The sequence below is a fragment of the Setaria viridis genome, chromosome 3 (genome assembly GCF_005286985.2).
Source record: "Setaria viridis chromosome 3, Setaria_viridis_v4.0, whole genome shotgun sequence".
In the NCBI taxonomy this organism is placed as follows: Eukaryota; Viridiplantae; Streptophyta; class Magnoliopsida; order Poales; family Poaceae; genus Setaria; species Setaria viridis.
The window spans coordinates 44,328,198-44,354,921 of record NC_048265.2 but is presented as its reverse complement, the minus strand read 5'-3'; the positions used below and the strand labels follow the sequence as shown (position 1 = coordinate 44,354,921).

At 45.7% G+C, this 26,724-nt stretch overlaps 3 protein-coding genes and 1 pseudogene across 5 annotated transcripts; 1 reads left to right on the top strand and 3 right to left on the bottom strand.

The window, feature by feature from the left end:
- Positions 1–270: 270 nt before the first annotated feature.
- Positions 271–3,374, bottom strand: LOC140222291 (uncharacterized; annotated as a pseudogene).
- Positions 3,375–12,572: 9,198 nt separating this feature from the next.
- Positions 12,573–19,544, bottom strand: LOC117846923 (uncharacterized). 2 transcript variants are annotated; one of them, XM_034728043.2, is made up of 12 exons: positions 19,311–19,544; positions 18,881–19,190; positions 17,318–17,504; positions 17,185–17,234; positions 16,899–16,991; positions 16,703–16,791; positions 16,527–16,605; positions 16,102–16,184; positions 15,875–15,953; positions 15,077–15,803; positions 13,423–14,035; positions 12,573–13,110 (listed from the first exon to the last, which is right to left on the bottom strand). In XM_034728043.2, the coding sequence occupies exons 1-12, from the start codon at positions 19,340–19,342 to the stop codon at positions 12,978–12,980; spliced, it is 2,475 nt and encodes an 824-aa protein (XP_034583934.1). In that variant the 5' UTR covers positions 19,343–19,544; the 3' UTR covers positions 12,573–12,977. The 2 variants fall into 2 exon arrangements, with proteins under 2 accessions (XP_034583934.1, XP_034583935.1); XM_034728044.2 differs by having other exon boundaries at positions 18,881–19,187.
- A 354-nt stretch (positions 19,545–19,898) lies between these two features.
- Positions 19,899–21,881, top strand: LOC117846924 (pentatricopeptide repeat-containing protein At4g02820, mitochondrial). The gene is made up of 2 exons (XM_034728046.2): positions 19,899–20,211; positions 20,360–21,881. The coding sequence occupies exons 1-2, from the start codon at positions 19,936–19,938 to the stop codon at positions 21,614–21,616; spliced, it is 1,533 nt and encodes a 510-aa protein (XP_034583937.1). The 5' UTR covers positions 19,899–19,935; the 3' UTR covers positions 21,617–21,881.
- Positions 21,882–21,915: 34 nt separating this feature from the next.
- On the bottom strand, positions 21,916–25,972 carry LOC117846925 (uncharacterized). Of its 2 annotated transcripts, none has more exons than XM_034728048.2 (4): positions 25,504–25,972; positions 24,003–24,903; positions 22,985–23,218; positions 21,916–22,498 (listed from the first exon to the last, which is right to left on the bottom strand). In XM_034728048.2, the coding sequence occupies exons 1-3, from the start codon at positions 25,758–25,760 to the stop codon at positions 22,985–22,987; spliced, it is 1,392 nt and encodes a 463-aa protein (XP_034583939.1). In that variant the 5' UTR covers positions 25,761–25,972; the 3' UTR covers positions 21,916–22,498. The 2 variants fall into 2 exon arrangements, with proteins under 2 accessions (XP_034583939.1, XP_034583938.1); XM_034728047.2 differs by having other exon boundaries at positions 23,070–23,218; positions 25,504–25,968.
- Between the last annotated feature and the right edge of the window lie 752 nt (positions 25,973–26,724).

Here is a 26,724-nt window from a genome sequence, read left to right as displayed (position 1 = left end):
AAATATTTCCATACTGTTGACAATCCATAAAAAAGAAAAACTACTATTTTGAACATGCAAAAATATTAAAAAATATTAGCTATAATAAATTTGACAATTATGCCATCAGTATACAATGTACTTGTATAATTGCCTCTAATTTAATGTTTTCAGACTTTTGATGAGCCAAAATAGTATCGTTAATTGAGAGAAATACCACATAATTGTTTGAATTTTACAAAATACATTACATAGTTCATCACATGACCACAAAATATTAAAGTTCTAAAGCTACTCATCGTTATTCAATGGAACATTGATAATGTTCTTGACGAACGTTCCTCGGTTATGATCGCAGTGTAAGTACGGAGCGTCTTCTTTGGATAATAAGATGCTGGGGTTAACCTGAACTGAGAATGGAGGAAGGTCATCAAACTGATCAAAATCTTCTGACTTGTCTGAAATATCCTCAACTCCAATGATTTTTCTTTTCCCGGCAGAACTATGTGGCGTTTTGGCTCATCTTTTGACTTTTTACCAGCCTTCATCTTGGATTTGCTTGACATGTCCTTCACATAGAAAACCTGACTCACATCCTTGGCTAGGACAAATGGTTCGTCTCTATATCCAATCTTGTTTTGATCCACTATTGTCATCCCATAACGGTATTTTGTTAAGCCTCCTCCCAGCGAAATAGAGAGACCTTCAAAGGTCCATAATCAAGTTCCCAAATCTCCTCTATGATACCATAGTACCTATCCTTATTCCCATTATTGTCTATTGCAACTATACAGACACCACTATTTTGATTGGTACTCTTTTGATCTTGGGCTCTCGTATAAAATGTATACCTATTTATCTCATACCCTTGGTATTGCAATATCGAGACAGATGGTCCCCTAGCCAACCATTGAAGTTGTTCATCAATTGTCTCATTACCCATGAGGTGTCATCAAATCCATGTTGCGAAAGTATCTATGTGATGCCGTGTAATCCATGCCTCAGACTTCCCCGGATTTTCGGACCGTACAATATTCTTGTGCTCCTCCATATATGGAGCCACCAAGGATAAATTCTACAGCACTGTGAAGTTTGCTTTGCGGATTTTAGTCTCATGTATGTCCATATTAGCTTTGTTCCCGAGTGTGCCCTTTACCTTCATGTGGCCCTCATGTCGTGACACGGGGACCCCTATCGGACTAAGTCCATCAACAAAGTCAACACAAAACGCAATGACCTCCTCTGTTCCATATCCCTTGGCGATGCTTCCTTCTGAACGGGCACGATTGCGAACCTACTTCTTTAAGACCGACATGAACCTCTCGAAAGGACACATATTGTACAAGTATACTGGACCTAGAATGGTTATCTCTTTAACAAGGTGAACCAAGAGATCAGTCATAATATTAAAGAAGGAAGGTGGAAATACCACCTCAAACCTGACAAGATATTGGACCACATCATTTTGTAGCTTTATTAGATTGTTTGGATCGATTGCCTTCTGCAAAATTTCATTAAGGAACGCACATAGTTTTACGATTGCCAATCTCACATTCTCTGGTAGAATACCCCTCAATGCCACCGAAAGCAACTGTGTCATCAGGACGTGGTAGTCATGTGACTTTAGATTTGTGAATTTCTTTTTTTCACATTTATTATTCCATGTATATTAGAGGAGTACGCGGATGGGACCTTCATACTATTCAAGCAAATAAACATGCTTTCTTTCTCCTCTTTGCTGAGAGTGTAGCTGGCAGGACATAAGTAGTGTTGTCCATTTTCTCTCTTTTCCAGATGTAGATCCTCTCGTTGTTCCATACGTTTCAAGTCTTGCCTTACTTCCAATGTATCCTTTGGCGCCCCATAAACACTGAGGAAACCTAGCAGGTTCATGCAAAGATTCTTCGTCGGGTGCATCACGTCAATTGCGTTACGGACCTCTAGCACTTCCCAATAAGGTAGCTCCCAGAATATAGACTTTTCTTCCACATGGTTGCATGTCCATTATCGTCGTTCGGAACAGGTTGGCTACCGAAACCCTTACCAAAGACTACCTTCACATCCTTTATCATAGAAAATACACACTTTCCATTATGGTGCAAAGGCTTAGCACAAGTGTCGGGCTCCCCTTTAAAATGCTTTCCTTTCCTTCTTAAAGGGTGATTCGAAGGAAGAAATCGACGATGGCTCATATACACCATCTTCCGACAACGTTTGAAATACATGCTATCGGTTTCATCTAGACAGTGGGTGCACGCCTGATATCCCTTGTTCGTCTGTCCCGATAGGTTACTAAGTGTAGCCCAATCAATGATGGTTAGAAAAAGCAATGCTCTGAGAATGAAAGTCTCTTGTTTGTCCTCATCCACACAGGTACACCTTTTTCCTTCCAAAGTAGTAAAAGTTCATCAACCAACGGTCTTAGGTACACGTCAATATCGTAGCCAGGTTGTTTTGGTTCTTGGATAAGGACTGGCATCATGATGAACTTACGTTTCATGCATAACCAAGAAGGAAGGTTGAAGATATATAGGGTCACAAGCCATGTACTATGAGCACTACCGAACTCACCAAATGGATTCATTCCATCAGTGCTTAAACCAAACCTTATGTTCCTTGCATCCTTCTCAAAATCTGGAAATTCTCTGTCAACATTTCTCCACTGGGAACCATCTGCGGGGTGTCTCAGCTTCTCATCTTGCTTACGTTCTTCTTTGTACCATCACATCAACTTAGCATGTGCCTTGTTTTTGAACAAGCACTTCAAACGTGGTATTATAGAGAAATACCACATCACCTTTGCTGAAACTCTCTTCCTGATAGGCTGCCCCTCAACATCACCAGGGTCATCTCGTCTGATCTTATACCGCAGTGCCCTTATACCACAATGCCTCGCAAACAGGACAAGCATCCAATTTCTCATATTGCTTGTCATGATAAAAGATACAATCATTAGGACATGCGTGTATCTTCTGTACAACCAATCCTAGAGGGCAAACAACCTTTTTTGCTTCATATGTGGTTGAGAGCAGTTCGTTACCCTCGGGAAGCATGTTCTTTATGATTCTCAATAGCTCGCCAAATCTCTTATCTGTCACACCATTTGTTGCCTTCCACTGCATCAATTACAGTGTGCTACCCAACTTTTTGTGGCCTTATTTGCAGTCGGGGTACAACAACTTTTTGTGATCCTCCAACATCTTCTCAAATTTCATTGTCTCCTTCCTATTTTTGGAGTCTTTCTTTGCATCTAGCAACACATGACCTAGTTTGTTAGCTCGTTCATCTTCTGCAAAATCTTCTTTAGCCTCGCCCATTTCAAAATCTGCAAAGGCACCACCTTCAGCCCAGTCAGCTGAAATGTTGTTATCATCATCTTCTTCACCGTCTTCCATTACAACTCCTCTTTCACCATGATTGGTCCAAAGAATATAGTTATCCATGAAATCCCAATGAAATATGTGGCAATGTAGAGTTTTTCTATTAGAGTAATCCTGTTATTTTTACACATTCTGCATGGACAGTACATGAAACCCTTTGGCAACTTGTTGGCCTCTGTCGCTTTGAGAAAAGTCTTTAGGCCATTAATGAAAGGCATTGGAGCACCGGTCGCTGTACATCCATTGCTGGTCGATCTGCAAAAAGTTTTTAATTTACTTCTCCATTTGTAAAGCAACAAATGTAAAAAAAACTTTCTAAAAGATATTGCTAACCTTTTATATATGGACCACTTTTGATGAGCAAATTAAATCCCTACAAATTTTGTGGGGAATTTCGGTAGCAACTCTCTTTGTCCCAAATCGTTGTTAGCTAGAGCTCAACTATGTTATTTATGTAAAGCAACAAACTTAGTTGATTATTTTTTTTTCAACATTGTACTTATGTTATTTATGTAAAGCAACAAAAGTAATTAACACAACACATGTTTGTTTATAAAATTATACATTCTACATGCATGTATAAATTGAAAAACTCTCCATTCATCCTCACTCTAAAAAAGCATAAATTTCTCTAGCTACCCAGCATAAAACATAGAATACTAATTATGAGAGGGGGAGGATGAAGTTCCTAACCTTTAGGATAGTTGGAAGAGTGAAATCCCCCAAATCATGGGAAAAATGGGTAGCACCTCCCCTAGGTCGCCATGGGAGTGAAGAAGCCCGAGCTCTCGGTCAAATGGTTGAGCTCAGGCTCGGGAAGGAAGAAGGAGCTTATTTTATAGATTGTACGTTAGTAACGGTTGGTGGCTCACAATTTAGTACCGGCTGAAACTAACAACCGGTACACACGTGCGTGAACACCATTTAGTACAGGTTGAAGCTACCAGCGTAAGGAAGTCCTTATTGCTAACGACCATGTCTAGGACCACGTGCTACGGTCAAGTATGGCTCTGATACCAACCGAAATGAACTGGATTTTCATTTCTGAAAATCTGACTCCCTGTATCCTCGTGATAGTCCCTGGGTCAGTAGCTATCACATACAGAACTTATTTCAGCATAAATATCATAGCCATATCAAGATAACATTACAAGTTATTTATTACATCCCAGAATATGAGAGTACGATCTACTACATACCCCTTGGGCTAAACGACACAAATAAAACCAATGCAGCGGAAACTAGCTTCTGGCAACACCTCCATCTTCACAATCATCTCCACAGGCATCCTTGAGCGTAGCACTCAACCCTCAATCGTACCATCCATCGAAGTTGTTGTTGAAGTCGGACTCATAAACTACAAACTCACGAGCTGTCCCCAAGGAATGGGACAGGTCCACGTCACCATCCGTATGCAAGCTTTAAGTGGCCTATTACTAAGGGTCAGAAAGTAGTCAAGGGATAGGCTCAGGTTCCTTAAGCAGTAGCAAGCATAAAGATAAACTCCATATCCATCATCCCAATCTCTCAACACATCGGGCACACCTGCCTCGACAGGGTCCCTATCACCAACATCCTAACTCCAAACTAGGGTGAGGCGAAGACTTCCTCTCTTCGCCTCTCAACAACTACAGCCAGATCCTAAAGGCAGAAGGAAGCAACTTCTCCTCTTCCCGATTGCAGTTGCGGCTCACATCACACACAAGTAGCTAAAAGGGGAGGTAGAGAATTCCAAAATAATGGAGAGTCGTGAAGTCACAGGGTTGTCAATGACCAAGGACGCGGCTATATGTATAGTTTTAACTCTGCAGAGCGTGTACACCTGGACCCATCTCGGGGTGAGCCCAGCCGGTAACTCGACTGAACCACACCCTACCGAGTGACAAACCTAGGAGTTACGATACCATCCTGCAACCGGGCTTGGATGCGATCCCCTACAGTGGAACACCCCGATACTGTGAAGCACTCCCACCGAGGCCAATCGGGGGCAAAAGCAAATCAGAGGGCTATAGGTCAACACCTCTCCCCCCTACACTGATACTCTATCCTACAACAGGTATGGTACTACACTTGCCAGTCTCGACCCGGGCCTAAACCCATAATGCGGCAAGTGGCGTGAACGTTTAACATATTCCCATGAAGCATGGCGACCCACTCGGATTCAGATCGGGTCGAGCTCCTCATCTTCCACAAAGCGACTCCACCACTTGGATCGCAACGGTACCCAAAAAAGGTATCACCACCAACTCCTATGCTCCTCAACCATGTACTCGCAACAAGTACCAAACAGGGAACGTCTGAGAACAAACCCCAAGCCCCCAATCTAAGGATTGGGTTGTGTAAAGCTTACCCCCATCAAATATCCCAAAAGCAGCTTCTCCTGCTAATTTTAACCCCACACACGCCAAGAAACCTAATCACGATATCCCATACACATGCAAGCATCGCACATAGCATATATAAGCAGTATGGTAGTAGGTCACCCAAGGATTCAAGGCACAAAATAAGCTATGCATGGTTCATCATCATAATGCGAAGAGCTGAAATGTCCTTAAGCTATGCACGTGTGTAACAACTCTATGTTAATTAGGTATAGTTAAAATTAAGCAAGGCATTAGTCTCTAAGTAGAGGAGGTGAAATGTCCAAATTACCCCTAAAAAGCTTTTTTTGGAGTTAAATAGAAAACTTGAGTTTCTGTTTACCAAATTAATTTTTTTCCCAAATAAGAGTTGTTAAACTTTTAATTTCAAACAACTTTTATTAATAACACTTTGGCTAATTCGGAGTGGGAGAAGGTCAAAAATAAGAATCAAATCAAGAGTACATCAAAACCCTGCAAATGACCAAGTCGTGGAATTCATGTTTTTCCTCAACTTTGCAACCTGTTATCTCATCATTCTATATCTAACCTCAAGTAAGACCTTTAATAGAAGTTGTAGTTCCTTGAGTGTGTTCCAACTTTATTATACTGACCCAGGTCCAAATCACAACTGAACCTGCTCAAAAACTTGGTCAAAATCATGTAAAATAGTCAACTCAGCCTACATACATCCCAGCGCTAAGTCTAGAAACCATCCAGAGCACGCATCTTGGCGACCCTATTCCTCATAAAAGCTGAACTGAACTCAAGAAAAGTCCCTAATAGAAGTTGGAGTCCTAAGACCGAAGAGCTTTTCCTTAAATTACATCTTGGCCTGATTCAAACAGAAAGCTACTAAAAATCTGAGCCAAAGTTGGCCAAAATGTTGAAAAACAGCAAAACCGGGATCTGTCTAAGTCCCCGGAGGCCGGTGTTCTGCCGAACTTTGCAACTCCATAGTTTCAAATTTGTCTCATTTTCAAGCAAACTCCTTTTGTAAAGATTGGAGCTGGGTGTTAGGTCTACAAGTTTTACTTTTGGAGTTTCACGAGTTCTTTTGGAAAGTTTGGAGAAAAAGGCCCCAAAACCGACCCTTTTTGACTGCCCCGAGGAGCACCCCGCCCAGCGTGTGCCCAGAGCTCGCCCGCACATTCGCCTGTGCGCCGCCCACCGTGTGGCTGCCATCCACCGGCGAGCGCGTTGTCGCCCAACCGGCTACCGCGACAAGACCACTCGTGCGCCCGGCTACCCAGTAGGCGAGCACGCTTATCCCGCTCCCTGGCGTCACGCATCTCCTTCGCCCCATCCCGAGCAAGCTCCGCCCTCCAGAGGACGCCACGCCGCCGCCTCGAACCGGCCAAGCTCCGACTGCCTATCGTTGCCCAAACAGCGACCACACGAGCGCCTCGCTGCACCAACCCCCGGCCACGGCAAAGTCGCGCTTGCACGCCCCGAATCCCCCTAGGCCAATGACCGGGAGATCCTATCCCGCGGTCTCCGCACCCCGGCCAATGGCGCCGCCGCCAATGGAGCTCCAGCCCGCAGCCCACCGAGCCCTCCAGTCCTATCCGCCCGCGTTCAAAGCTCCGCCTCACTTACCCGCTCCTCCCCAGCCCTATAAAAGCCACCCTCGCCTCGCCGCGACCTCACCCCGCTCACCCAAACCACGCCGCTCCCCTGTTTCTCTACGCCACCGCACCGTTCTCCCGTGGAGCCCCTGTCTCCGTCGTTCCCCGCACCTCGACACCTCCACTGAGAGCTCCGCCACCACCCCGGGCTCCTAACCGAGCGACTTGTTGCCCTCTCGGAGCCCCGCCATCGCCGGAACTCCGCGGGACCCACCGCCAAAGCCGCCTCCCATCCCCAAGCCGTTCCACCGCCGCCGAGCCCTCTCTGCCACCCTAACCGCCGCCAATCGACCCTAGGTGAGCCCGTGCTCCTCCCCGGTAACTTGTTGCCCTAGCCCGAGCCTCGCATCACTGGAATCAGGCGAAGATCGCCGCTAGCCGCCGCAGGGACCTCCCTATGTCATTACCTTCTTTCAGGGGCCTTAGCGCAAGAACTAGGGACCCCTATGCAAATAAACCATAGACACGGGGGTTAGCTTGCAAGTCTGCCACGGTTAGTTGTTTTTAAATTGGCAGAAAATAGGATAAACTTTGTAAAAGCACCATAAATCGTAGAAAAATCAGAAAAATGCCAAATCACTTTTGTTGAACTCACTGAACTGTCTAGTTTCATACAAAAATAATCTTGTCCATGTTACTATTGGAAATAATATGCTATACTTTTATTTCTTTCCTAGGCATTTTAAATCATAGTAAATCAAAGAAAAATGCTGAAAAGGTAAATCCAACTCTATGGTGTATGTTTCAGTGAGTAGAAGCTTAGAAAAATACTTAGGGTTCTGGAGTAGAACTTTAATCACTGTTTTAACCTTATATTTGAAATCTAGGGTTAAATCTTTCTTTTTGCCTAAGTTTTAATCCAGTGCTGAGAAAAATGTGAAACCACTTGGAGTAGCTTAGTTTTGAAGTTTAGTTTGTAGGAAAAATATGGAACCTGGTCAGAAACAGAAAGAAACCCACCTTCCTTTTTAGAGCAAGATAAATAGGAGAAAAATATGGGAAATAGATGTCCTTCTCTAAAAATCATGAAAAATCCACCAAAGTCTCTGTAACATGCCTTCAATCTATTGTTAAAGTTTCACCCTCAGAATCACTATAGGTTTGGAGATAAAAATGGTTAAGTGCATGCTACCCTTGGTGGTAAAATACTTTTAATTCTTTTTGTCATAATCCAATGGATCCCAAATTTTTACAGTAACTCATTGATGACATAAGTAAGGTGCTATAATTTTCTCAGTGCCATATGTTACTGTTTTCTTGTGGAACCAAATTTTGGATAAGGAATCGGTTTAAGTGAATAAAGAAATGTAAGTTCTAATAAGCCTAATGGGTAATTTTTGGAAGAGATACAAAAAAACATTCAGAAGTAAATAACTCCCCAAATGAACCCCGAACAACCCTAAAAGTGACCCTACCTTCCTTGTGATACTCTAAGTTGTAAGAATCTTAAATATGTACACAATCACCATCAAAGTCAACCTCGAGTTTAAACCACAACCCACCTTACTTCATGAAGTTAATGAAGGTTAGAACCTTGTTTAGGTGAATGTGGCCGAAATGCAACTTTGTTTCCAGCAATGAGTCATGCCTTGCATCATTCGTACGAAGGCATGGAAAAAATCTGAACTCTTTGCATGTGCATGTCGTGTAGAAGTTAATATCGCCGACGGAACCTACGAGCTCCACCCTACGTTGGAAGAGGAAACTGTCGCGGAGCTACATCACGCGGAAGTTGAGCCCGAGCTAGATTAAGACCCTAAAGACCCGCTAACTTTTCCTGAAGGCAAGCCCCAGTGCATGCTTCCCTGTTTTAAATTATGCAATATGTTGATGATTATGATTGTGCATTTACGTTGTAGGAATTGATTAAAACCATAGATGCATGAACTTAGTACCTTGATTTGAACACTAGTTGCTAAGGTCGAGTAGTTGCTGTGCTAAATAGGACTCGGTAAAAGTCAAGTGATTGTCTGTCACTCGCGAGTTATAGGAGTTGTTTGTTTACTCATTCTACAACTATAAGGATGACGGACGGGACCAAGAATGGTTTCAATGTGGTGGTTTGCCCCGTCTGTCTAGTAATGAATTTACTAAGGTCGAAATATGTCGGCGTTCGTGATCAAATTTTTGAAAGTACTAATCCCATACCTAGTATGGGATAGGGAAGCCTAGTAGCTGATTGAACTGGGGCGTGGCTTATACTCCTGCTGTCCTTGGAACGTCGTTCCCATGGTGCATCATGTGGGTGCAAGTGCGGTCACAGTACGGCAAGAAGCCGGGACTATGAAGCATTGCATGCCAAAGGAAGTTTGGCCTTGACACGTGCCTGGGGATCGATGGGGACGGCTGACAAGTGAAGCGACCTTTCGTGGTGCACGGATGTCGTGAGATTAGGTTCACCATGCATGGTTAATAAATTCGAATCGATTCGTCTACCTCTCACAGTTTGGGACTGCTTGATCGCTATTCTGCACTGAGTAAAGATGGAATATGAGGATATTAATCTTGATGCTTGATCTTTAATTGTTTGAAAATAATGCTTGCTTAGTATAAGTCGCTAATCTAGACTGGTTAATGAACCTAGAACTTGAGCTAAAACATTGAAAGTAAGGATCAACTTTAGGCGTTTTGGCAAAAACAAACCCACAGCCAAAAAGCCTTGCATGTCTAAGAGTTGGTGAAGTAGTTATCACCTATCGAGTCAGTCTTGTTGAGTACTAGTTGCTCAGCCTTACTTGTGGCTATATTTTCAGGTAGTGTTGAGCACGAGGAACAGGTTGCCAGCTTGACTTGGCCGACCCAGTTTCCTCCGGGTTGGTCGGTCGAGTGGACACCCACCTCAGACAGCGTGGATCGTTGAAATGGATATTATGGTCAGCTTCACCATGGTATTATGTATCATAGTGTAGCTTCCGTTGTTTTACACCTTCGTGGTTTACAACCTTGCAAACTTGTTTGAATTTTGAAAACTCTGATGTAATAAATTGTTGAACTATGTTAATGTGATAGGAATGTTGTAATGTCTGTGCCACTCACCTTCGTGTAAGCAATGCTTCTCGATCCTGAGTAAGTGGTTTATCGGATGAAATCCGACGGACGATCAAGTTGGCTTGGTTAAAATGCATGATCGCGTGTCAGGAGACTTAAGTGCATTTTAGTCAGGTTAATTTGGACGGTTCCGCCACAACGTGGCACTCTGCTAGCTATAGGGTAGCTATAGGTTAACTTTATGCCAGCTCTAGGCTAGCTGTTAGTCCTAGGTGGCAGCTGTAGCTAGCTATACAATGGGCTGAGTAAGCAACCACGTGGAGGCTATAAGCTAGCTTTAGGCGACTACAGGCTGGCGCTAAGGGTCACGTGGCAAGCCAGGTGGCACTGACGTGGCTGGCCCCTCCGATCCGGTCCGCGGGATCCTCTGCGGCTCGTGCGGCGTCACCTTCGTGTGGCCCCTGGTGCGGCTCTTCTCCTATTGGCTGGGACACGACACTCACCAGGTGTTCGGCGGATGGTAGCAGTGGCAGTTCGCGGCGGCGGCGCACGGCCGGGCGACGCTTTCTCCAGCAGCAGGCGACAAGTGGCGACGGCTCAACTCGAGACGGTGCGGCGGCTTGGGACGGCCTAAAGGTTTGGCCTTTGGGCCCTAATGGCGGTGAGGCCTGCTCGCGGGCCAAGGTCGAGCCTTGCCCGCCACCGCCGTGGCGGCGGAGCGGTGGCGCGCGGCGGCGGCACCTGCAAAAAAGGGGCACGGCTCGATGGCCAGCGCACAGATGCGTCGCAAGGCGGCGCGCGGACTCGGGGTCACGCCCCGGCTGCAGCGTGGCGCGCGTGCCCGCGGGCAACGTCGCGCACGCGTGCGCGGTGATCGCGCCGCGGCGCGCCTCTCCTCAGCGGCGGCGTTCATTGGCCTAGGCTACGGCGCTACGGAATAGAAGGCGTGGAGATGGGCAGGGCGGCTCACTGGCGGCGCATGGTGGTGGCAGAGACGGCATGGCGGCGTGGCGACGCGGAGCGGCGCGGATGGCCCGGTGAAGGCGGCGGCGACGCTCCAGGCATGCCATCCTCCTCCGGTCTGCAGCAGCCCCTTCCCCCCCCCCCCCCCTCCCCCTCTTCTTCACCCTCGGAGCCCCCTCCCTCTCCCTTCTTCCCTGATTCTGGCGACGGATAGGGGAAAACCCCGATTTTGCGGCTAGGGCATGGACGGACGGGCGTTGGGCGTTTTATAGGCGGCGGCTAGGGCATAGGACGGTCATGGATGGTAGGGATAAAGCGAGGGTGGCGTGGCAGCCATCAAAGCTTGCTAGCGCAAAAGGGATGCACGGTGGAGCGGTAGTGGTGGCGCGCGCACGTCGCTGTCCGCGCTCGTGTGCGGCGTGCGTGAAGCGGCTTAGGGAAGAAGCACAGGTGGAGGTGGGCCGGTGCGCGGCGTGGGCTGGCCCAGCAGGCCTGCGGTCTGGCCGGATGTGGGGTGGAGCGGTGACTTAGGCGGGCCGAGCCAGTGCGGAGGCGGGCTAGTGCAGGCCGGCAGCCTGGTGGCCTTCGCAGGCGAGTTGGGCCAGCAGTCGGGTTACGGCCCAAGGTCGGTTAGGATAGTTAGAAGAGTTAGTTTTAATTCAAATTTGAATTTGGAATTCAAATTTGAATCCACTCAAATTGAAATCCAAATAAAATTCAAATAGTACACTAGCATTTATTCAACCTAGGTTTTCAAATTCAATTCAATTTTATTCCAGGAATTTAGGAAAGATTTAAATGAAGACACTCTAATGATTTGTTACAAGCAAGGCCAACATCCTCCAACAAGGGGAGCACTAGGACGGCTGCCAGAGCTTCAGAGGCATGTTTTCATGTTTGCCTCAAGGGCATGTTTTCTTGTAGCTGCTGCAATTGTATGGCCAAGTGCCCAACAATGCCGAACCAAACAAAGTCGGCGATCCCTGTCCGACTGTCCGACTCCCCTGTAATCTAATTCCATTTTGCGGAGTTGAACTACCACAGCACAAAGTAGGTGTGGTCTCTGACGGCCAGCTTCACGAACGAAGCCACAAATATGCAACTCTTCCCGTCGCGACGTTGGCACAGCCTTCCTACCTACGCCCAGTAGTTAAAAAATCACCAATTACCTTGCTAGATCTTCGAACGAAGTCTTCAATCTATGTTTTTGAACTAGTTATCAACAAATCACCATGCAACTAGATAACAAAAGCTCAAAACAAACCGGTCAACAATGAACGCCAATCACCAACGAATTATTCGCAAAATCATCCGACAGCTACATGTACACGACAATCCTGACACGGCGCTACCCGCTGCTATTACAACCATGGGCACCATGGTGATCTAAAACCTCTCCGGTTTTCCCTACCCTACTAGAATCTAATGGAAGCCAATGGGCTTTGAACAGCACGAACACGAAAACTAAAAAGTCTGTTACATGCTAGGCTAGCGAAACATGGGCCCCAACAGGCAATGTTGCGCTCCATGTCTCCTCCAGTCAGCAAAGGTGGTGATGCAGAGAATCCGCCAGGAACAGCAGCGGTAGCAGAGTCTTCAGCGGCTGCCAAGACTCTGCTGCTGCGTTCATGGCAATGTGTTGAGTGAGAACATGGCCTAAGCTGCAGTAAGGGAAGGCTTCATCGCTTCCTGCCCTTTGATCCAGCTATCAAGCGAATGGCCTGTTTTCCCAGCTCCACGTTCTCAGATCTGCCATTATCTAATTGAATACACAGCATGCCACTGACGACATTCGACACCACACCTTGATGCCTGCCAAGACGAACAATAGTATTTGAGTCAGCTGTCAGTCATCAACAAAAAACAGAGGTACCTATAAGCTGAGGTATTTATTTTGACTAGCTAGGACACCTATAAGCAGATATAGCTAATCTTTTAACCTAGAGATATAGAGAACCTCAGACCAAAATCAATTTCATATGCTTCACTGAGTGCAGGTGACCAGGGCATGGCATTTCAGCTAATAGACTCCAGATAAAGTTCTGCTACTGAATCAAATGGAGATAAGGCTTCAACAGGATAATACAATAAACAACACATGTGAAGGTTAGAGGGAGAACAAACCATTGGCCATCAGAAGCTTGATGGACCTCAATCCTCTTTCCAATTGCATCCTTGCCCAACTTGCGCAGTATCCAGTTTGCATCCATAACTTCATCAGTGCTCTGCAGATGCCTCTTGGCTGCAGTCTTTCCATCTGAATCATCAGCCTTCTCCATTGAAGGTCTCTTCCTCTTTGATCTCTGGCCTTTAGCAACATTTAACTGCTCCTCTTGCTGAGAAGTCCAGGTGGCCAGCTCCTCTGGCTGAGATGCCTGGGTGTTTAGCTGCTCCAAATGGGGACGCTTAAATTTAAGTTTCAACAAAGATGGCTTCAAGTTGTCAGAAGAGTCAGATGAAAATAAAGCAGTAGTTCCCTGGTTCTCATCCACCTGACTGGAATGAGATTGTTTAAGTCCAAATGATCTGTTTCTTGTACCAGTTTCGTTTGCATTTTCCATTCCTGATATTAAAGCATTGCTCCTTTTTCCGGTTGCATGCTTTTTTGAGGTACCAAGATCTCCCAAAAGGCTATTTCTTTGCTGTGTCTCAGTCTCTCTAACTAGCTTCATTACACTTTTCTCTTTTATCTCACTCCTTGAGCTTTTCATCTGGCTTGTGACATCTATTTTCCCTCCTGAAAGATACAATCAGTGGGAAGCCCAGTTAGTTCTCAACATAGCATCAAGGTAAAAAGCTAGAACGTAACTCAGATAACTCTTAGCACATACTCCCTCAGTTCAAAATTGTAAGGGGTTTTGGCTTTACTACATACATAGCCTTTGCTATGTATCTAGACATAAAGATAAAGATTGGATAGATTCGAACCGCAATTGCAAAGGTAATAACTACTATGCCAGCACAAATCATGATCTTCACCAACTTGGATTTGGTTCTCTCGTGTAAATCACAAGTTGCAGAGATGAGAACCGTGAAAAGCTATGCATCTAGAAAAGACAGAACCCCTTACAATGTGGAATTGAGGGAGCAGCATAGAGCGAAGATTTAAGTAACTTCTTTAAAATGCAATTGATATTCAATAAATAATTAAAAATAACTTCACTGATATCAACAGAAGATAATATCAGGTGCATTTAATTTGGAAACTAGGAATGGGAAGTAGGATTACAGGAAAACTGCAATGCCACCTTAAGTTAAGCGCATATGAGATGAAATCACAATTTATGCAATGAGAGTTTAGGGTCACTACTGCATCCACCCCAAGGGTTCAAGGACATGTCGATTTTGACTGTCAGTAGAGGAAAGATCTGAGACTAATGAAAGTCTCATTCGTAGGAAAAACCTTAGATCTTAAGTCGCCGATAGAAATATGAAGGCATTTGGCAAAACTGCTAGGATTTAAAAGTTTAACTCTGGATTCCTTAGGTTTTTCTTCTTCAAAACTGAGAAATCAATATCTCAAATGCACTTGAAGTTCAATCAGAACAACAGAAGGAAACCATTCCACAGGATATTATGGACCTCCCACAAAATATAAAACTGCTAAACTTCTAGGTGTGCAGATATGCAAGGAAAAGGCATGAAGTCGTTCTAGTTTTTTTACATGCCTAAAATTACTAACCCCTTAAATGCAAGATTGTACATGCTCACACATTTATTATATATAACAGGGAAATTGAACTGGTAAATGGTGAGCTTCCACAAAAGGAGCACATACCATGTATTGAACCCAGATCTTGCTCTCTTTGAGAATTGGACAGTTCAGACTTAGGAGAGCCACTCCTAGTTTTGTGCCGTGAACCAAGATGGATAACCAACTTCGTACCTTTCCCAGTATCATTCTTGGGAGTATTTTCTTCACCAGAATCTTTAAAATGCAAACTTGAAACCTTACTGCCTTTAATCTTGACTTTGGGTATCATATCAGCATTGTTTGCCACAGCTTTCATAGATGGAGATTTCAAATTCTTTTCTGAACTTCGAGTTGAAGACGAAATATATGAATTGCTATCATTCTTAAAAGGACTCCTATCATGATTACCATCTATACTTTGATCTCCCAAACGGCTATTTGATGATTTGGCATCATGCCTTCTCTCCAAAAATATGTCATCATGCCTGTCGTCTGTTTTATTACCCTGACCACCTTTCTTTTTGGATGCCTTCTTATTCGACCCAGAGCTCTTCAAAACAATCTTCTCTTGCTCAGGTGTATCTGGTGGAGGCTTACTACTGTTGCTTTTCAATGAAAACTTTAGAGTATTTCTACCATCATTTTTCAATACATATGCACCAGGTTTCTCATCATCCGAGTTTGGATAAGATGGTGAGACATCTTCAAGAGAAGGTAGTGCAGCAGCAGCCCGCAAACTAACCATAAGTTCATGATCGACAACATCCCTCCTCTTCCAAAGCTCCCGAATTGCATCTTCAGTGTCCCTGATCTGAACGTAGCAAAATGGGTGTTAGATGACACACTATAGCAGTGAGGCATGATTATAGAAGTAATTATCACCTGGGAGCATTCGCCACGACATGCTGCACATGTGTACTGAAGGTTTTGGTCAGCTTGGAACTGCTGGTACTTTTCCTCGCTGCATAACATATGGACCAATGGTAAAACATAAACCCAACAAGAAGAAAAGGGTTGGAAAAAGGGTGGCAATGCATAGTTGAAACAGAGAAGGCCACACATGAGTATAACTATTCAAACAAACATATATGATTCACACTCATGCAGACCTGATGCCATCACACTCAATATGCACCCACTTTTCACAAACATCGCAGCAAACCATAGGTATCACTTCAGAGTCTCTATAAACCTGAGAAGGGAGGGAAACCAAAACAGATGATATCATATAAGCATAGGTCACAAAAATAAAATCAGAACATTATGATATTTATGAACCAAGATTACTTCATATATACTTCGATCTAAAACAGAAATCAAGTCTCAATCAAAGAGACTTCACTACAAACAAATAAATTCCATCACTTCAATATCTCATGCACATAACCACTATCTCGTAAGGCAGTGGAGCAGAAACAAGAAAAAATTAAATCCAATGAACAGTGGATGATAAATTCCAAAAGCTAAAATAAATTTTTCGTTGTTGAGAAAATAGTACTTAAACCAGCAAAAAGGTAATAGGAAAGGAGGTTACCTTCAAGCAAATCGGGCAGTAGTTTCCTTTCACAAACAATCGTCCACAAGCATCACAACATGTGTACCCCAAAAACCACCTATAGACCAAAATTCATATTGTTACACCGAAAAAAAAACTACATGAGACATCAGGTAGTCAATACCAGTTAAAAAGATGAAGTTTTGAACAAGTACCTTGTGCTATGGCCACTACCTGGCACACCAGATCCACAGCTGTGGCACCTTGTATGTTTTGGACATAAATAAGGTCCATTGGTAACATTCTGCAATGCCACATTCAGTGTTCAATGATGACAAACGGATGTAGATACAAAGCTATATCTAATATATAATAGGTTGTGGTGGAGGGACAAGTACACATAAAATTCACCTTGTGTGATGGTTGCTGACAGTAACAGTGATAAGCACCATCACACCTTTTACAGAACATCAACTTATTGGGATCACCAGGTCGCCGGCATACCTATATAGATGGCATGACACCAAATCAAGTACAGAAGGTCAGAAGCTAGTGGTACTTATCATGCAACAGAAGCGCTACATGCTCTCAAGATGTTTAAACATATCACAAGAACAAGGAAGAAAAGGGAACAATTGTTCTTGACTGGGAGGGGGAGGTATAAGTATAATATAATGCAAATAGAGAGAAAACCGACCTCACAATTGCGGCAGGATGAACAGACCCATGAGTTCCAGTGGAAAAGATCTAGAAGGAATGTTGATTAATCAGATGATGTACAAGAATGAATAGGTGCTGAAGAGACAATACAACGGAAAAGGTTGTGTTACCTCTATTCTCCCCCCAGCTTTTTAAACAGTGTCTATGGTATCTTTTGCTGCAGAGCTTACATGGAAGCATTTTGGCAGCTTTTGTGCTGCCTTCGTTTTCTCCTGTATAGCATAAACGGCACATAACCTTGACAGAAGCATTTCCTTGATCCTCTCGGTCCCATTCATCTTGATCTCCTTCTGCCTCCTGAAAAAACAGAAGGGAGCTTCTTATATTAGGAGACGAAAAGAAAATACATTAATATGGAAAGTTAGCATTCATTATTATTTGTTAGTCAACAAAAGAAGCAACAAACAAAAACCTAAATATCCTATTGGCTAGTAACATTGTGCACAACTGGAACTTGCCAAGATGATCAGAAGCTATATCCAAGTACTAAGCATTACTGGATCATGTGGTGAGTCAAAAACAAAAAAATTAAAAATGAGAGTCTATTGTGGAAAATTTACAAGATATTGTTTAGACTTAATTAAAGTTACCATTGCCACTAAACAGCAAAGCTAGAACATAGCAACTACTTGTGTGTTACTCATGTATCTAACAGGGGCAGATATAAGTGTTTCTGTAAGGTAAGTCATACAGGCATACAGCACGATCAACAAGAGTAGAGTTCATGAGAAGCTTCACGAGAAACGGGTCTGTTCCTAAAAAGCTTAGGTTCATTTGCTCCGCAACACGTGTCTGTTTCTAGAGCTTAGGTTCATTTATAGCATGTACAGTTATTTCTAGTACAAAACCTACATGTCTGTATTACTCCATGGCTCTTCCGAAGAACTTCCACCCCATTTCTCCCATTAAGGCCTAGGTAACATCTAAGAGCAGCACCATGCACAACAGGACAAACACGTGTACGCACACGATCACAATATCCAAGCACAGCTCTTTTTTCCCCATTCCACAAACACCATGCATGTAACCACTCGTTTCGCATTTAATATGTAGGAAGCTTAAAATCGTCCAGATAACACAAAAGCACAACGGGCGGAAAAAAAAACCATTGTCATATTATCCTCAAAGAGCCGTACCTCATTAAATTCGACTGTTAGATCCAAAACCCTGAACTAGATAATATAGTTGAACCAACTCATGGACAGCCCAAAACCCAAACAACAAAGCAAACAGCGCCATCGGTTCCATCTGGAATAGCCAGCGCAAATGAAGTCATCGCGGAATCAAGCATTCAAAATCCCCTGGCAGCAAATAGCAAACTCAGCTGTGCACGAGCGCACCTACACCCATTGATGGTGCTATTTGCGCACACGAACACAATCCCTGCCCTAAAACCTGCCCAATATTCCCAAAAGGAACATTACTACATCGACTACATGGACCTACAAAGACTTCCACAGAATCTGCAAATCAGGGTACTTTCTCTCTGCAGAATTCCCACAAATCCACAGCAAAGCACCACGAGCTCCTCACACCTACACACACTCCTGCGCCAAGCTATTCACAGAACCCGCTAGAAATCCATAAGCGCGAACCCTAGCCAGGGAACGCAGCAAATCATCCACGGGAGAGCGAGAGGGCGAGAGGAGGCAGGGATGGAGAGATCCGCTGACCGGCGATCCGTAGGCGCCGCTCTCGAAGCGCCTGGCGAGGTCCTCGGCCGCGGCGGCGCCGCGCTGCGCGGCCGCCCGGCGCGCCTCGTCCTCCTCGTCCTCCGGGGCCGGCTCCAGGGGCGGCACCTCCACCTGCACGGTCGCCCCATCCGCCTCCCCGGCCCCGGGCGGCCGCAGCAGCCACGGATCCGCGAGGAAGCCCTCGAGCGCCGCCGCCGCGCCCGCCCATACCTCCGCCGCGGCACCGCCGCCTCCTCCCTTCCTCGCCGCCGCCGCGCCGAACCCTAGCTCGCAGTCGCACACCCTCCTGCTGCAGACGCACAGAGAGATGGGGCGAGGGAAACCACCCCGCCCGTCAGAGACCGCGAGAGTTATAGAGAGAGGAGGGGAGGGAGAGAGAGAGTGAGAGATAGAGAGAGAGGGCGCTTACCAAGTGATGGGGCACGCGACGTGAAACGCCATGGGAGGCGAAGGCGGGGGGGAGGCGGCCAGAGCCCCGGATGGGTGGTCGCGTCGGTCTGATTCGAATCCAAACGAATTCGGTGAGAGGGCGGGGTGGGGTTTGGACGCGGTTTGGGGAAATTCGGGGGGGATTTGGTGGGATTTGGGTTTTGGATTTGGAGGCGCGGGCGAGGCGGGCGGCGGAGGTGAGGAGCACGGCGAGGAGGAGGGTGGGGGTGGTTTTGCGGATGGGCCCCTGGGATGATGGGATTATGTAGACTAGGACTCTGGGTAGGCAAGGACGGCTGGACTCCGTCGCGTGCAGGTCTGGGCGTTTTCGCGTGGAGACCCTCACAAAGTTACGGAATTACGGGTATCAGTTTCGCCGGGTCTTGTTTTCTTTTTTCTGTGGAGGAGAGCCATGGGAGGGGCTTCGCCGACTAGGTTTCGGGCCCGAGAACGTGCTGGGCTTGTACGCGCAGATGGGCCGTTTTAGTTTGGGCTTTCGTGGGCCTCAGCCTGTCAACGGTCTTTCTGACAAATGGGCCACGTCACGTCCTGATGAAACAACACTCCGACGGGCGAGGATTCGGCCTCGGCTTGCCGACCAAGCCATGCTCGCGCGCCGGCTAGCGTCCCCGTTCGCCGCCGCCGCGGCGAGGCTGCTCTCCACGGCCGCGCCAGCGGCCTCCTCCGGCGGCGGCGGGGGCCGAGGCGCGGGGAGGGGGGACACGCTCGGGAAGCGGCTGCTGCAGCTCATCTACCCGAAGCGGAGCGCGGTGGTGGTGCTGCGGCGGTGGGCGGAGGAGGGCCGCACCGTGCAGAAGTACCAGCTCAACCGCGTCGTCCGGGAGCTCCGCAAGTACGGCCGCTACAAGCACGCCCTCGAGGTACGCCGCGCGGCCCCCGCCATCACACCGTCTCTCCGCCGCCGACGCAGCTCGCCACGGTGGCTCTGGGCTCCCGCCCGCCACCTGCTCGACGTATTGCCGGCCTGATTCCTGACCTGACACGGCTCGCCCCGCGCCGGAAATGCAGATCATGGAATGGATGCGGACCCAGACGGAGATGCGCCTGTTGCCGGGGGACCACGCCGTGCACCTGGACCTCGTCGCCAAGGTCCGGGGCCTGCCCAGCGCCGAGAAGTTCTTCGAGGACATGCCCGAGCGCGCCAAGGCGCCATCCACCTGCAACGCGCTGCTGCACGCGTACGTGCAGAACGGCGCGAGGGAGAAGGCCGAGGCCATGTTGGCGGAGATGGCCCGGGCGGGGTACCTCACCTGCGCGCTGCCCTTCAACCACATGATGTCGCTGTACATGGCGAGCGGGGAGCTGGAGCGGGTGCCAGAGATGATCAAGGAGCTCAGGAGGTACACCGTCCCGGACCTCGTCACCTACAACATTTGGCTGACGTACTGCTCGAAGAAGAATAGCGTGAAGAGTGCAGAGAAGGTGTTTGATCTGATGAAGGATGACAGAGTTGTTCCTGATTGGATGACCTTCAGCTTGCTGGCAAGCATTTACATCAATGCCGGCCTTCATGTCAAAGGACGAGATGCACTGGTTGAAATGGAGAAGAGGGCCTCCAGGAAGGAGCGAGCTGCCTACTCGTCGCTCCTCACTCAGTATGCGAATTTGTCAGATAGAGGTAACTTGGACAGGGTATGGAACAAAATGAAACAAACCTTCAGGAAGTTCAGCGACACCGAATACAAGTGCATGCTCACATCGCTTACGAGGTTTGATGACATCGCAGAAGCAATGAACATTTACAGGGAATGGGAATTGGCTTCAGGAACCCGCGATTCCAGGATCCCAAACACGATCCTTTCTCATTACATCAAGAATGGCATGATCGAAAAGGCCGAGAGCTTTCTCAGTCACATTGTGGAGAAACGAGTTAAGCCCAGCTACAGCACCTGGGAGTTATTCGTGTGGGGATATCTTGGCAACAACAGGACCGACAAGGTCCTTGAATGCCTGAAGAAGGCCCTGTCAAGCTTGGAGAAATGGGAACCAAACCATAAGCTCGCCACGGCGATCTTTTCTCAGGTTGAAAAGATGGGCGACATTGAAACTGCAGAGAAGCTCCTGGTCATGTTCCGGGATGCAGGGTACGTCACCACTGAGATGTACAACTCAGTCCTGCGCACTTATGCAAAGGCCGAGCTGATGCCTCTGATAGTTGAGGAGCGCATGGAGCAGGATAAGGTGGCGATGGATGAGGAGACCAGGAGATTGTTGAGGTTGACGAGCAAATACCCAATCGGCGAGGTCTCAACATTGATGTCTTAGGTGTGCTGCTAGTTGAAGGGATGTCTCGGGATGCAATGTGTATTTGCCCTTATGTTTTTGCACACTTAAGTTCGAAGTACAATACATAGAGCAAGCATTTAGTTTTGAAGCAGAATACAAATGGGTGTGTTGATTCCGTGTTAGCTGTGGATCATTCATGCCTTTAGATGATCCAAACCTAACATTATATTACCACAAATCCACAATCAAATGTTGTAAAGCCTGTAACACTTCTCTCCAATTTAACCAGTTAGGCGTTACACCACTCTCTCTTAATACATACAAAACTGAAGGCCAACTGAAGTGGAAACAATTTTCAATTTGCAATATCATGGCCCCATGACTCAAAAAGTGTTGGCACAGGATCTGACTAAGATGTTACAAAATACTGTTACAAGCTAGATCAGAGGTAAATCCGAGCTAAATTTCACCAGATTAGAAATAAGCCAGTACCCATTCAGTTGGCAATCCAACCAAATAGCTCTGCAAATTTCTGATAATATAATAACAGAGGTGTTGCACCTTTCACCATAAAAGCGCATGCCATCCATTGTAGTTGCAGATATTTTACAGAGCTGACCAAGACCACCAAACATTACACCTACAGTGGGAAGCTACTACGAACTAAACCAACTGTCTCTAATCAATAACCTAACACTGCAGCACAAAAGAAGCATATGTATTCGTACGATAGAAATGGAACTCTGTGGACCGATTCTCATTTTTCCTGTAGGAAGGATGCATCTCAATCTTCAGTTCCACATAAGCTGCCTTCACTGCATTGTTCACTTTGCCCAGATTTTTGATATAGCAACAACAAATGCCCTAAGGACAAGCCAGAATAGGTTGTCATCTTTCTTCTGCTGCGCTTTCGAAGTTCTCCTGCAGGCCACAACATGGAACAGAATGTTCAATTCATTAGAAAAGTATCATGAGTGCTCAACTGGGGAAAAAAGAACTAGGTTCGTGGTATCATGAATGGTTCCATTCAACCACCTAAGCATAAATATGAAATGCAATATTATCCATAAAAACAGGTATAGAATACCTCCAATAATGCATGAACTAAAAGATCTGATCTTACTGAAAAAGCAAAACTACCTAGGCATGACTCAGTTAATAGTGGATTACAGGAAACTACCAACTAGCATGTTATTTAGTACAAGACACTTATGGCCAAATTCACAGTATGACTATTATGTTCCGCAGCAACCAATCTGACTAAATCAAGAGTTTCAGGATGGACTGCACTACGATGTTGCAGGCACTCACAATGACCATGGAACTAGAAATTTGTTCTGATTCAGTGCAATAGTTATCCAACTCTAATAATAGCGCTAGGAAGAACCAATGGAAACATTGACTCACCTAATATACTGTCGCCTTTTGCGACGTATGAAGGAAATTATAAACAGTAAGCATGCAACGCAAAGTTAGAAGGCAAAGTGCATGCCTGCTGATCACAGTTGTGGTGCTCATTCCTTGTTCATGCCTGGCGTCGGTTGCCTCAACCACTTCCTTTGTGAAACCGGATGTTGATTTCTTAAATTCACTACCATCTACCTGTACTACACTGTGCTGGTCTTCTGTGTGCAATAGCCCCTATAAAGAAGCAGAGCAGATTGAATCAGATATGTTGAACAATAGATAGATTGAGCATACCCCAGGCAATGTTATTTTACGCACAAATGAACACCATACCAGAACTTAAAAGCTTAATAGCTCCTTGCCATACAAGAAGTATGACAATAAGAGGCAGAAAAGGTTGTGTTTTGAGAGTACCCAGTTTGCTAACAACAAAATTTGGTCCCAACCAAAACAATTTGGCAACAAACCAACTGGAAGAGTTTAGCTAGCCAACACATTCCTGTTGTCACGGAGGGGCTGGGGTTTGGTGAGTAGGGCACACATTCCAGTTGTCCTTTGAATAGCTTTATCATTTCTGGCAAACTTTAGAACCAAAAGATAATTTAATGTTCTCTTTTGCTCTACAACAATTTCTAAAAGATGGTAATAAGAAAAAATAAATCCAGTTGTCAACATAACTATGCTGCATGTGACAAATAGATTTACGAAAATCAAAGCCCATATGCCCACCCTAAGATGCCATGTAATGTGGACTGCATCTGCGCTCGAGTGCCCAACACTATAGATGATGTGTAGTGTGAATTGCATTCGACATCAGATACAATGGTTACAATTAGAAGAAGCTATCGGAATATGAATGGACGCACAAAATCAGTTGTGGATATATAATGTACCAACAAGCATATTATTTAATCACTTTTTGTTGTCTGGTGTTATAGAATACTACAACAGATAAAATCCAAAAAGAGAAAGAGGAGATGCTGCATATTACACAATGTTCACAGAAAACTTGGCTAACCTTCGTATCCGATGCTTCGATAGTCTTGGTTGTGACTTCAGCCTCTGAGTCAAAACCATTTATGGGATTAGCAGATAATGTAGTACTAATCTGGCAATCTAAGCTCTGAACATCACCTTGCACACTTTCATTTGATGGATCATGCTCCTGAAAAGATGCTTGCTTTTCTTGAAGAGCACCATTGGCTGCCGCAAGGAGATTTCCATCATCAACAACACTATCATTTGAGCCACCATGACTATCATTAGGTAACATCTCATGCTCTCTTAAAAGTGCACCATTTGTTTCATAAACATCAGTAGCTTCTGAGGAAAGAATATCAGTAGCAACACTTCCCATCCCCTCATGTGCATCCTCCTGACTGTTTAGGGCAATGTCTTTATATGAATCAGAAGCAAGAGAAAAAGGATCTTGCTCTTCAGAACTATTCAGGCCTACCTCAATTGATCCCCCAGATGGAACTTCATCTTGCTTCTCAAGGTTTGTCTCCAAGAATGCTGTACCTGATGCAGTCCCATTTTGGACTATACTTTTCAGAACACCAGCCTCTAAAATATTAGATGACCCCAGCAGTATATCAGTGTTGATGGAGTTGTTTTGCAATGAAAATGATTCCTCGCTGCTGGATGACTCTGACACAGAACCCTGACCGGCTTGGCCATCATCAGACATTGCCAAGCTCTCTATATTGTCTTGACCCAATTCATGCTTCATGGATACCTCTGAGGAATCAGGGCAATCTTCAAAACTCAGAGCCATAGAATCCAAGCCACCAGGACCAAGGACTCTGTTCTCTTGGATGACATCCCTCACGATCTCACGAACTATATAATAGGACCCTCCAACTTCCTTGTGTGTAAGGTTGACTGACGGAAATTTCCCATCATTTGCAACCCGGTAGCTGAAACAGGACAACAAGAGTGCCAATTAGATTACATAATTTTCAGTCTCCATTACAGCCCATAGGATGTTCATCCAACAGACATACAAACGAAACGAAGATCATGAATTGTTTCAGAAGTAAATCCTACGGCTATACACATAAACTGGGAGGTAAGAAAATTCCGGTCATTTAGCAATCCTGGAAGTTGGAGTATATGCACAAGGTCACACAGGTAACAAAATAGATTTTTTATTCTTCATGCCACAAATCAGTGGCTTCTATATAGACTAAAAACGAACCAACGTTTTTGGTCTTAGTGGATAATGGCTCAAGGCAAGACCGGATTTGGAACTCCTAGAAATGTTGGCTTTTACCTGATACCGCTAAGAGACGCCATCTAGGCAGCTACTTAATTTCAGTGCCAACCATAGGGAGCATATAAACTGGATGCTGAAAACCTACACAATCAGTTCCACTGCAGATAAGGCGTGATTCCAAGCACAACAAGTGGGACCATGATGCAACAACACGCGACACTCGCATAGGAATACATGTAGGGGGGAGTGGCAATCTGGCATGAAACGGAAACAACAGCGCAGGAGAGACGGGGTCCGGTACCTGTTGATGAAGGACTCGACCATCTCCCTCCTCTCCTCCTTGGACTTGCGCACCCGCGGCGGCCGCTTCTCCTGCGCGCGCGTGGAGCACCGCACCACGCCGACCCCGCGGACGCTCGCGCCTCCTCCTCCTCCTCCTCCTCCACCAGCCCTCCCCTTGACCGAAGCGGACTGCGCGCCGCCGCCGCCGCCGCCGCACCTGCCGAGGACGGACGGCTGCGCGGCGACCCAGGAGACGCTCCCGGCCGCGGCCTGCATCCTCCCCTCCTCCCAGGCCCCAGGAATCGAGGGGGAGAGCGAGGCGGCCCCACGAGGAGAGACGAGACGAGAGGGCGGGGCAGGCGGCGGAAATGGAGGGTTTTGCCGCCGGGGGGTTTTGGAGGCGATTGGGTTGGCGGAGGAGAGATGGGTAATTTTTGTGGGGAGAAGGGGAGGAGTCGAGGAGACGCCGCGGAAAAAGCGACAAGATTGGGGGCTTTGGTGGTGGGGCCTGGCCGGGTCGCCGGGGACGGCTGCCGCTTTCAAAGCGGTCGCCCGTCGCGGTCGGCAATGGCTTCCCTCCTAGGTTTTCTCCGGCGCAAAATCTTCGCACTTTTTTCCCTTTTTCCTAATTTCAATAATTTTCTGTTATTATTTTCCCAAAAAATGTCTTTTTCCCTCTTGATAATTTTATTTCAGCTATTACTTTCATATAAAAAAACTTGTTTTATGTTCCAGCCGCCAAAGATCGTGTAATGATTTATCCAAGAATATTGCACAAGGGAACTAAAGTACATGCAGTTATGTAGTCATGTACTGCACCATCTCATCGAATCTTTTAATATTAACCTAATTCCATAAAAATTCCCAAATTTATTACTCCCTTGGACTGAAATTACAAGGGTTTTTTTTATTTCATTATGTCGATGTTTTGGCCCACAATTACTCCATTAGTGTGCCATTTATATGATACAAAACTGTAGTAATGAGTAAAAACTAAAGTAATTTTAATAAGAATATAAAGCTATTTACTAATAAAATAATTGTTGGTTGATTTTAAATAGGAGTATCTATTTGAAGTTAAAAAGGTACTTGCCTTATTGCCGCATCCAAATTAGCCTACCAAATTCACATTTGCAGGGGACGTAAATGTATTGATAACTCATCATAAAATCCAACTTTTGTTACCTTTATTATGAGAATAACAAAAATCTAACCTGAACAAAAGAAAGGAAAAGAAAAG